General features: G+C 44.3%; 1 protein-coding gene across 1 annotated transcript in view; it reads left to right on the top strand.

The window, feature by feature from the left end:
- Positions 1-5,996: 5,996 nt before the first annotated feature.
- Positions 5,997-12,682, top strand: part of gatad2b (GATA zinc finger domain containing 2B) — a gene marked incomplete at its 5' end in the record, with an annotated part of 24,986 nt that continues 18,300 nt past the window's right edge. The window contains 3 exons of the mRNA XM_080735239.1: positions 5,997-6,242; positions 7,569-7,804; positions 10,683-10,812. Of these exons, the coding sequence (XP_080591365.1) occupies positions 5,997-6,242; positions 7,569-7,804; positions 10,683-10,812 (612 nt within the window). The remainder of the gene's footprint in view (positions 6,243-7,568; positions 7,805-10,682; positions 10,813-12,682) is intronic.

The raw sequence follows: 12,682 nt of genomic DNA, 5'->3' as shown, positions 1-12,682 counted from the left end.
TTTTGAGTATTTTCACAATAGAACCGTGCCTGAAAAGGTTGAGAACCACTGTGCTAAAAAGGCATCCGCCTACCCCGCGCAGATTGGGGAAGGGAACTGGAGATGGCTTGTCTTGCCTTGCTGTGTGACAGCCTTGCTGTGTGACAGATAATGCAGGGACACCCCACTGCATGTTAGATAACATTGTGTTGCAGATTACACTTTGTCATAGATTTCATAGATCCCGACTACACTGTCGTCAGTATACGATGGTTTGTTGTTGATGTATATTTTAACACATCTGGTGCCAACCCCGAGTTTCCCGAGTTTGAAAAGGTACTACCCCTGTGCCAACCCAGAGTTTCCCGAAATTGCATGTTTAACCCCCATACCAACCCATTCTTTCAAACATGGCAGCCATGTTTGTTTACATCTGAAGAAAACATAATGGCTGATAAATCATGAATGCCTGAACGGATTTCCAAGCGGATTTTTTTGTTTGAAAGCTGTGAACAGTGTGCACACACGTGGTGCATCATCTAGGCATGGGCGTGCACGATCCGTGCACTATAAATTACATGGAAGTCTATGGAGACCATGGCATCGCGGGACATTGGAGAGAAAACATCACTGCAACATAAGACAAGACATAAACAGTATGTGCTCAGCCCCCCCTCTACACACCAAGCTGAAAATAGCAGATCTACAGGCTTGTAGATCTGCTATTTTGGGCTAAAGTAGGGTGACCATATTTTCAGCCATTCAAACCGGGACGCGAAACACTGTTTCCTAAAACCGGGACCCTAAAAGCAATGCGCACGTTACCGCGCACGCCCATTCTCTAACGTTCGTGCACGCGCACACACGCACCGTCCGCAGGGTTGCAAACAGGCAGTGAGTGATTGACAAACAGGCTCAGTGTTGAATTCAGGCACGCAATTCATTTGTTCATGTTTTCTGATTGGTTAGGTGAGCACGTTTTCATGAAAAGAACATGATAAATGTCTATGCAACCACTGAAAACAGCTATTATTTTAATTCTGGCGAAAGCCGGGACAATTTTGCAGTGAATGTTGAAAACCGGGACATATTAGTGTTTTGGAGATATTTGTCGGGACACCGGGACACGCAGCTTGAAAACGGGACTGTCCCGGGTAAACCGGGACGTCTGGTCACCCTAGGCTAAAGTTCTCATCATAAGGTTGAGATAGGGTTCAAGTGGTTCCGTTTCCTCAAGCAATGGGGTCGGCAACCCCGTATCTATAATAAAAATAATAATATTCTTGGCTCCTCCTGTCCTTGGGCAAGACACTGAACCCCATATTGCCTCAGACGGGTTGGTCGGTGCCAGCTTGCCACGATTGTTGTGTGAATGTGACGCTGGCATCAACTCTTTCTTTCTTTCTTTCTTTCTTTCTTTCTTTCTAAATAGCCAATAGACAAGCTTGTAGATCGTCCATTTTCAAATAGCCAACTTGCATATATAGGTTTAAAGTGCTCATGTGTTGTGGTGGCTTCTTTTGGGCTGGTTGTCACAGACCTGCGTTGCTTAATTCTTCTCTTCAAACAACAAAAAAACGGCAACCGCGCTGGCAGTGAAGTGTGTCTACCTCCATCCTGTCCAGGTAGCTGAGCCTGTTGGTGCAGTGCAGCTCACACACACACACACACACACACACACACACATATGCATCGCTGACGAGCTTCATCTGTCATCATCAACCCTCCCCCCCCCCCCCCCCCCCCCCCCCCCCCGACCCTGCACTTTGTCTGAATGTGTTGGACGGTCTGTAAGCGGGGAACCATTATTTCCCTCACAACGCACTGCCCTTAGCCGCGACACAGAGGAGGAGGGGAGAGAAGCTGTGATGTCTGACAAACATCTTGACATCTTATGATGAGCAGGGGGGGCAGGAGCTCTGTGTTGGTAAATGACAGCTTGGGGAGTAGGCTAGTGGTCTGTGGTGGGTTGTCTCTTTTGTTTTTGTTTTGTACCGTATTTAAAGATTTCTTTCAGCTACTGTAGGCCTGTAACTGTTATGACATAATCGCCTCGTCACAACATCGTCATACTCATTTGTAATTTCCATGTCGATTGATTGATGATTTTCTTTTAATGAAACATTTGTGTAAATAGCCGATCTACAAGCTCACGTCTTGAGCTTGCAGATCGGCTATTTCCACTATTCATGTTTTAACACATCGACTGCCGGGTATTGATTAATTCATTATTTTCACGGGGAACAGGACAACAAATAAAAATAAAACAAGTATCCGGGATCATGTGTCTTTTTTTTTTGCTTGTACCACTGTTTCCTGTCGAGATTGGCAGATTTCACACAGGTTTTTTCCTCTCACTCACGTCACTTTGTCTGCTGACCTCACTCGGCAACAAAATAAACAGAAAATAGACAAAAATAAAAATAAAACAATTCACAGGAGGCAATCAGTGATCACCTCATAATGTGCACTACAATGTAGTTTCAAATGCACTACATTGCAGGCGTTATTTGAGAGTGAAAAACGTGTGACGTGTGTGATCTGGACAGCTTGCCCCAGGAAATGTGCCAATCTCAATAGGGAACAACGGTAGATCTGCTATTTTTTGGCAAATCTTCCACCCCAGGATAATGAATGTTTGGGGATATTTTGATTATCGCGATAATATCGTAAATCACCGTTTCTTTGGTTACAATAATGGTGACATGACATGTTCATACGGTCCCATCCCTGCCCTATGCTGTGCGCTGCAGCTTGAAACGGAGGAGGTGTCCTCCAGGCCGCCATGCTAACCAGCCAGCAGACCGCAGCGCACAGACACACCTTGATAGTAATGCACTTAATCTGAAGCGCGCCATCTCAGCTGACTGGAATACAAATGTAGCACACTCCAGGGGGAATACGCACGCACACGCACACACACGCACGCACGCACGCACGCACGCACGCACGCACGCACGCACGCACGCACGCACGCACACGCGCACACACACACACACACACACACACACACACACACACACACACATGCACACACAGAGACACGCATGCACACGCAGCCGACAAAAGGCACACTTCTCTTCCCATTGTGTGTGGTTCTGCGTTTGTGTGTGTGCGTGCGAGAGCGAGCGTGCGCGCGCCTCAGGCCATGCGAGGACGCGGCCAAGCATGCATAACCTGAAGCAACCAGCCACACGCACGCACACGTGCACACACGCACACACACACACACACACACACACACACTATGATCCAATGAATATGAGACGATTTCTCACACCGGAGCGCACTTCCCTGCATTCCATGCAACTCGGAGCCACGTGCAGTGCAACCCACCTGAGCTTGTAGATCTGCTATTTTTGGTCACCCAACACCATTACATGACAAAGTAGGAACCAGGTTTTTTTTTACATGCCGTGCACATCAGTGGCGTCAGTTCCGAAAAAGCTAAGGTATGGCAACATGACTGGTGTCTTGCACGCTCGCAGTCATGTTGCCATACCTTAGCAACAGGCATGATATATTCATTTTAAGAAGAAGTACATATAATATATCATTATATATACCTAAAATATAATTATAATACCTTGTTAAAGTGACCATTTTGTTAAATTTTGCATTTGTAGTTATTTTACTGTAATTTACCCACATAATAACCCGCACAGATAGACAAAGAGACATTCATGGATTCATATTCAGAACTAACTAACCCCTGCCATACCCAATTGACGCCCCTGGTGCACATACACATAAGGAGCATCATTCATATTGCATGACATATTCATATTGCATGACGTATTCACGTTACGTATGAGCAATCAGTGCATCGTTGATGCCTTTTTTTTTCTCCTGCCGTGTCATTCGTAGCGTTTAGCTGCCCCCCCCCCCCCTCGTCCCCCCCGCCCCCACCAGCAGGCGTTTTGATTGGTTCAGTGCACAGTCAGCCTACTTGACTCCCGACCAGTCATATGACTCAGCTTGACGGCTTTAGTGAAGACATCGTTGGTTGCCATCCCAGGCTAAAAGTCTTCCTTGTTAGCGGCAGTGGTGTTAAAGTAACAAAGTACATTTACTTAAGTACTGTACTTAAAGGACAACTTTGTTTTTTTACAACAAGGGTTCATATTTTAGATAGTCATTAGAGAAAAGAAAAGATGAGTGTTAAAATGTTTTCATTTACTTCTTTCTATCGTCTTACTGATTTTAACGATTTTGATTTGAGTCTAAATGTCTTTTTAGACACAATAAGCCCATTCCCAAGATGCACTGCAATCTTTCATGGGCAGATGTGACTTATGGGGGCTGGTGTAAATAGTAACACATACTATAAAATTAAATAAAAAAGTAACAGTGTCAATACTGTATTGCAGAAATACTCTTTTACAAGTAAAAGTCTGGAATTCAAAATGTACTTGAGTAAAAGTACAAAAGTATTGGTATCAAAATGTACTTAAAGTACCGAAAGTTATTATTATTTCTGCAATTATGCAGAAATTCCCATTTCGCCTTTTTTTCTTCTTTTTTTTTTCGTTTTGTTGTTGTTGAAAATAGCAGATCTACAAGGCTGCAATGCGTTGCATCGCAAGCTTGTAGATTTCACAAGCTGTTTTCAAATGCCCGAAATGTATATATGGCTGAAGTGGTTAATGTATGTTTTGTAATAATAATAATGAAAATATAAAGTTCTCAAATAAGTTTAGTGGAGTAAACATTAAAATATTTGGATCCGAGATGTAGTGCAGTCGAAGTGAGGAAATCGGATCAACTCAAACCTCAAAATTGTCATTAAAGTACAGTACTTGAGTGAATATACTTATGTTACTTTTACACCGCTGTCCCCAAATGGGTTTGGGGGGATGGGGGGGCTGAGTGCTATTCTTAGTGTTTTTAACCCACTTCCTGGTGGATGCCTCCATCCCCACTCAGGATGGCTGTGTCATCATCATGGTCTGTAATTAATTCATGTGATGAGATGTGTTGACGTAAGGATGTTTCGTAAGAACGCTCCGTTGGTTCGCTAACAGGAGCGCTGATGTGCGCTAAATAAGGCAGAGGGACACTGGCACTCTAGATTTGAACTACGGTATACTTTGACCATTGTTTTATGCTTTAACTGTTAAAAAATAGCAGATCTGCAAGCTCACAGCTCAGCACCGAGTGCATTTTTTATTTTATTTTTTATTACATGACCCAATTGTGCACGTCATTTTTTTTATTCTTGTTGTGCTCCTGTGTGCCTTGTTTTTAACTTGATTGTGTGTAGGTATCTTTGTCCATTGTACAGCACTTTGTAACTTAGTTTTCGAAAAGGTGCTTTATAACTAAAACGTACGTTTACTTACTTACTAGTGTTAGGACCTAAAACCAGCAGTACTCGAGGTCCTGGTGTAGTGGGAGGACATAAAACGTCTGGGACTTGTCTGGGAAACGTCCAGGACTTGTCAACGGGCTGCAAAACGGGCAATTCTCGCTATTTCCACATGTCATTATTTTGACTAAGGGTTAGGGTTAGGTTTTAGGGTTAGGTTTAGGCATAGTTTTAATGAGGTTAGGGGTTGGGTTAGGTTTAGGTTTCACCAGGTTAACATTCAATGTTAACCATGGAATGTCTAACAAATGTTTATTTGAAATATCGATATGCTCCCGTTCAAAACACGGTTCTTACCGTAGCCAATCTACAAGCTCACAACGTGTCGCGCTGCGACGCGTTGTGAGCTTGTAGATCTGCTATTTTCAGCACGCAACCAAGTGTGAAATCAGTCAATACGATTCCATCTAAGCGTGCCAAAACACATTTTAGTTGACTAAATCAACTGTAGATTTAAAAATGTGTGATATTTAGTCAACTAAAATTAGACTAAAACTAAAACTTTTCAGGTGACTAAATTATGACTAAAACTAAATGACATTTTATTCAAAAGACTACGACTAAAACTAAATCAAAATTTGCTGTCAAAAACAACACTGCAGTTCTAAACACTGTTCTTACCATGCTCTGCTGTTCTCTTCCTCCAGGGATGGAGCGCATGTCGGAGGAGGCGCTGCGCCTCACCCTGCTGAAGCGAGGCCTGGAGGCGGCGGACGAGCGGGAGGAGGCGGCGCTGGCCAAGCGGCTGAAGATGGAGGGCCACGAGGCCATGGAGAGACTCAAGATGCTGGCGCTGCTCAAGCGCAAGGACCTGGCCGACCTGGCGGCGCTGGAGGGGGCCCACCACCCCGGGGAGGGGGCCCACCACCCCGGGAAGGGGGCCGCAGAGGACAGGGCCCACCACCCGGGGAAGGGAGGCGCCGAGGGGGCCCACCACCCCGGGAAGAGCAGCCACCACCACCACCATCACCACCATCATCCGCAGGTTAGTAGATGCCTAGCCTCGGGATCCAGGCATTTCAAGAAGAAGAGCCTGGGTAAAGGCCCCAGTAACTGTGGTGCAGCCAATCAGGCGAGTGAGTCTGTGTGTAACATACAAACACATTCCACCCCTCCCCCTCCACTCTATGACAGGCATCAAACAGGTCGTTGTCTTTGATGCTTTCATTGATAAGAGAGATCACTAATGAACTCTTGACACTTTTATGGCCCAATCAATTACCTCAGTGCACAACCCCTTTGAAGTTCAAAGGGAGCAATTAAGAGCTCTGGCTGAGCTCCTGAAAAAAAAAACAGATATTGGTGAACAAATGCTATTGGCCTCTGAGATCCAGCGGCTCGTATCCCCGCCCTTCTGGGTCATAGAACATCCGGGCTCGGCCAGGCTAGTAGATGACTAAATTGTAAATTTACTTAGAGAATCGGCCTCGGGTAGTAAGCATTGCCGAGCCATGAGGCCCATAGGGCAAGAGCCTACCGATGTTTCCTGTTGAGATTGGCACATTTCACCCAGGTTTTTTCATCTCACTCACGTCACTTTGTCTGCTGACCTCACTCAGCAACGAAATAAACAGAAAAAAAGAAAACAAAATAAAACCATTCACAGGAGGCAAGCAGTGATCACCCCATGATGTGCACTGCAATGTAGTTTCAAATGCACTTGATTGCAGGCGCTTTTTGAGAGTGAAAAAATAAGAAGACGTGTGATCTGGGCAGCTTGCCCCAGGAAATGTGCCAATCTCAATAGGAAACAACGGTATTTTGTGTTTATGTAGCATGAGGCAGCTTGATGTACAAGTATTGTACACCCCCTGGACATGATGCTAGTATGTCGCAGGGACTCACCCCCAGTCCAACCCTTGATGCTGAGTGCCAAGCAGGGAGGCACTGGGTCCCATGTTTCAGACTTTGGTACTGCATGACCCGACCGGGGTTCGAACCCCAACCTCAGGGCAGATACTCCAACCACAAGGCCACTGGGCTGGTCATGTCATGTCATATTAATTAAAGAAAATATAGCAGATATACAAGCTCACGGCGCGGCAAGCGTGCCAAGCTGCAAGCTTGTAGATCTGCTATATATATTTCTTTTCTTTGCAAATTTTGGAAGCGAAGATTTGTAACTAAAAATACGCTTCACTGCCAGCGGTCGCTTATCTCCCGATTAGGGAGTCTTACTGGTCTTAATGGGTTAACTAAAATGACCCTGCGTCCTCCACAGAGCCTGATGGGGGCGGTGGGGGCCTATGAGGAGAAGATGAACGGCAGCCTGAGGCTTGGGGGCCACGGGGGACACGGGGGCCATGGAGGACACGGAGGCCATGGGGGCCATGGAGGACACGGAGGCCATGGAGGACACGGAGGACACGGGGGCCACGGAGGCCATGGAGGGCCCAGCAAGAACGGCAAAGAGAACATGATGGAAGAACCAGTGGACATGAGCGCTAGCAGGAGATGGTGAGAGCACTGATACTACTACTACTAACTAGTAAGACGCCTAAGGGAGATTGTATGTGGCCGATGTAGCCTCCATATTATGGGCATTCCCATATGAAGTCCTAACTAACAGAATCCCTTTTATGCCCATATATGGAGATCCCTGTATGTAGAACCAGCCACATTGGTTAGACTGACATGTATACAGTATATTGGCATTCACATAATATGGTCTTAATATTTATGACAAAGTGACCTCGCCACTTAAACCCCAGTATCCTTATTGTGGGGAAGACTTTCGCTGAAAATAGTAGATCGACAAGCTCACAGCGTGTCGCAAGCTTGTCGATCTTTTCAGTGAAAGCTTTCCCCACAATGAAAAGAAATCGGAAAATACACTAGTGTAGAGCCCTGAGGAACTCCGGTCAACCATATGGGTTTGAATTGATAAAAAAAGTCACTCTTTAAATGTGTCAGTAATTTAATGTAGTTATATATTCAAGTTATTTGACACATCTGCCCTGTGCAATATTCGATTACGAAGCCTAAATGATGTATTCATGTTCCAAATGTTCAATACCTAAAACACAATTTAAACGTCAAATGCGTTTATTTGTATGATCGCCAGCAAAATGGTGACTGTGCAGTCTAAATGTCCGCATGCTGTAGCTCCCTGTGTCAGGGTGAGTTCAGGGGACCCAAAGCAGTATGATAAGCGGGCAGGAATAAGGATTCGATAGGTTTCTTTACAAACTTAAACTTCCCATAAAACGGAGCAGGCAAAGACTGATATTACAGAACGGCATGTAGCCAAAACACAATACATACTGTATCACACTGACATGAAGCCACCATCTGACAAGCCCTCACAGCAACGGAGGGCTATGAATAAAAAGGGGACTAACTACACACAGGTAAACTCAAAGAAAACTCGGCACAGGAGAGGCTTACAGGCAAACGAGCAAATACAAGGAGGTGAGACAAGACGGGAAACAGCAAGGTAGACAGGAAGGCACAGAAACATTACTACACCAAGGCAGCAAACTACACATTACTAGAGGACCAAAACCAATCCGGAACAGGGATACATAAGTGAAAGTCCAAAAACGAATAAACACAGACAAATTCCAAGGGCTGGTGAATGGAGCGTGACACCCTGAAGTGCAGGGAATGTTCCCCTCATCCGCACATGATGTTTTGGACCCAATGCTCTAGTTCAAAAGCAGCTATATAGAGAGAGAGAGAGAGTCCCCAAAGACCCAGTGTCAATGTCACCTCCTCCAGCAGGACGTGTCCTGTCCTCCGTGACAGAGGATCTGAGAGGGGACCGTGTTGTGTTGAGATGTAGTGCACCCACTGTAAGACCTGAGGCTCATTCTATGAGTGCCTTCTAAATCTGTGCTTCTCAAACTTTTTTGTGACCCCCAAAATGATATGTATTTGTCCGCGGATCCCCACCATCAAACAAACAAAATAAATGAAACAAAAAACAAACTATGCTATGGTGACTAAAAGACGAAAAGAAGAAAATATACTGACAATTTTGTCATCAAATAAAAACAAGACTAAAATGTTAGGGTGGGAGTGGGACAAGTAGAGAAAGAAATAGAACTTCATCTTTGACAAGCAGATCTTGTCACAAGCTGTGAGCTTGTATATCTGCTGTTTTTCAATAGCTAAAGTATCAAAATAATTCCAGCAGGGTTCCCACGGTCATGAAATTCCTGGAAATATTTTGAAATTAGTAGAATATTTTTCCAGTACTGGAAAAGTTTTGGAATTGATCAAGGGGCCTGGAAGGTCCTGGAAAAAATAGCTATACATTGTCTTTAGTTATTGATTTTGTTAATACCTAAATGAGAAATTAAACATTGGCCAAATTGTCAAATATTAGAGGCGGAAATTGTGAAAATAGCTGATCTACATGCTCGTGAGAATGTAGATCTGCTATTTTCACAATAGAAACACGTTATACAAAATTCTTCAACTCTTAGTGCTCGTCAGGGTGGGGGAGTCCCCAGTTAAAATATGATTATTTCGGGGGTCACAGCCTGAAAAGGTTGAGAACCACTGGCATACACTACCTGTCTTTGGGCATTGCGCATAGGAGTAAGCGACTTGTTATTGAGCTGAATTATTGTTATATAGTCCTGGAAATTGTGTTAAATATTCTGGAAATTTTTTGGAAATTAATTGGTAAAAATGTGTGGGAACCCTGTTCCAGGACACATACACAGCCATTTACAATATGCGTTTGCGCCTATACTGCCAGGAAATTATTAATTTTTCAGAGTCACAGTAGATCTCCCTTATATGCATGACATGTTGGTAGGCTGTAGTCTATATAGTGTACACTAGATGTCGCCAGCGATTAAGGTCTCTGGCGATTGCTAGAAGGCCTCAAATTAGCAACCAGTCCATTCACTTAGCATTAGCGTTAGCATGGAACGGCCCGGGACCCGTGCACGCCATCCGCGCTCTTAAAAAAAAAAAAAATTATCGACTATGTGCCTTAGATGCCCAATTGACGCACAGAGCCTTCAAACCGGATCAAGATCCGACGTTTAGAACGTGAGATAGAGCCGAGTTGCTGTAATGGTTTCCAATGTAAAATATATGCTCGGGTACATGATTGACACGCTCGATTTCCGGTTTCCGGCGATGACGTCACTTCCATCGCAGAATCCTTGCTGAAGCTTATATGAAGCTAGAATGGTCATTTATAGCTCAAAAAATGTCAAAAAAATACCAAAATCATCAGAAAATGATCCCCAAGGCGACGTTTGGCGATCTGGCACGGTTTGGCGTCCCCAAAATGGCGATGAAAGGCGATTTGGCTAAGAATGAGTTAATGTGTTGAAACTAACACCTGCTGTGGTTTCCGTTCTTTCTGTTCCAGCGAGGCGGACAGAGAGAGACGCAGCCCGTCTCCGGACGTCATCATCCTGTCGGACAACGAGGCGTCCAGTCCCAGGAGTTCGCCGCGGCCCGAGGACCGCATGCTGCACGCTAACCTGGACATGTTCAAGGTATGATCAGGAACACGCTAATCTGGACATGTTCAAGGTGTGTTCAGGAACACGCTAACATGTTCAAGGTATGTTCAGAAGCACGCTAACCAACCTGGACATGTTCAAGGTATGTTCAGGAACACGCTAACATGTTCAAGGTATGTTCAGAAACACGCTAACCAACCTGGACATGTTCAAGGTATGTTCAGGAACACGCTAACCAACCTGGACATGTTCAAGGTATGTTCAGGAACACGCTAACATGTTCAAAGTATGTTCAGGAACACGCCAACCAAGGTAAATAGGAGGTAAAGACATCCACGCCCCCTTCGCTATCTCGCAATTCCAACCGGCAGATTCGTCGCACCATGGGTGCCAAACTCCCAGCAGCTCATGAAGTTCATGAACAAACACTATTTATGAAAAAGTGAGACCTTTATAACATACTCAGCTCAGTAAAATAAAAGAAGGCATGTCACACATTTTTTTGTGCTGTGTGGATTTTCGATTTGTGCACTGTGTCATTTTATAGCAGTCAATCTAAAGAGCAAAACTTAGTTTTCTAAATGTGCCAAGTATCGTGAGACTATCCACCGTTTCCTGTCTGGGAACCAAATCTCGCAATACTTCAGAGACAGAAATGATTATTATTTACAGTTATTATTATTATTTCATTGTGTACTGTGCACATCGAAAAGCAAGTGATTGTAAAAATACCTTTTTATATGTCTTCTTTTATATTCCTGAACAGATTATATGACAAAGGTCTCAGTTGTTCATAAATAGTTTTTGTTCCAGGTTTGTTCATGAGCTGATCAAGCCGGCTCCATTCACTGACGCGACCGCGGTCTTCCCAACGACCCTGAGCGCAATGGTAGGGGCGCGGGAGTGTGGGAAGCCTATTGCCCTTCGGCCCCCACCGTTGCGCTCAGGGTCATTGGGAAAACTGCGGTCGCTTCACTGACATGTATTTTATCACACTTCCGGTGCGAGTTCTGGCACCCATGGTGAGCTTCATGGCTGGACATGGCGCATCCCCGTTGTCACGTGATATCCCTACCTCCTATTTACCTTGACTTGGCGTCAAGGTAAATAGGAGGTAGGGATATCACATATCCTGGACATGTTCAAGGTACTGCCGGTTATAGGCCTGGCACAATTATTACATCATCGTCTAAATCGCGATTATTTGACATAGAAGCAATTACTTTGTCATAATCGTCATAATCGTTTCGATGTTGAAAAATATTCATATAGTTTCAAACATTTTCAAAAATAGTGGAATTAGCAGATCTAAACGCAGATGTAGATCAGCTATCAGCTGTAAGATCAGCTATTTTTAAAGTTGTCAAATATGTCAGTCATTTCTTTGTATACTTAGGTTATGTGTCATTATCTGCCATATATGCAACTTCAAAGCCTAAAAGCGACAAAAACACAATGAAATTGTTAAACGCAATTATTTGAGTGACAATCAATCGTCATGTAAAGTGTCATAATCTTGACAGCCCTACCGGTGGTGCACAGTAGCGGGAAAAAGTAGGCACATACAACATATAGAAAATGTACACAGGCCAATCTAAGAACTCACAATGTGTTACATTGGGATGCTTTATTGACTTGTAGATCTGCTAATCTACCCATAATGACATGCACAAAGAAAGGAAGGCCAGATTGAAAGTGTTCCCAGAAAGCTGTGACCAAGGCTATGATCTAAAGCTGCTTTATCTGCACTTATTTATGTCATGTTCACACACGTACCATGATGAATGATACACATCTCAACACACCACAATGGGGAAAAAACACGCTCTTGAAGTTGTGTTTGATCCTGATGTACAAACATTCTGGTCATGTGCACGCACGTTCTGTCAAGAAATAACACCAC

Source organism: Nannobrachium achirus, assembly GCF_963921795.1.
Source record: "Nannobrachium achirus genome assembly, chromosome: 10".
Classification (NCBI taxonomy): Eukaryota; Metazoa; Chordata; class Actinopteri; order Myctophiformes; family Myctophidae; genus Nannobrachium; species Nannobrachium achirus.
Note: the sequence above shows the minus strand (reverse complement) of the source record. Positions and strands in the feature narration are given on the sequence as shown.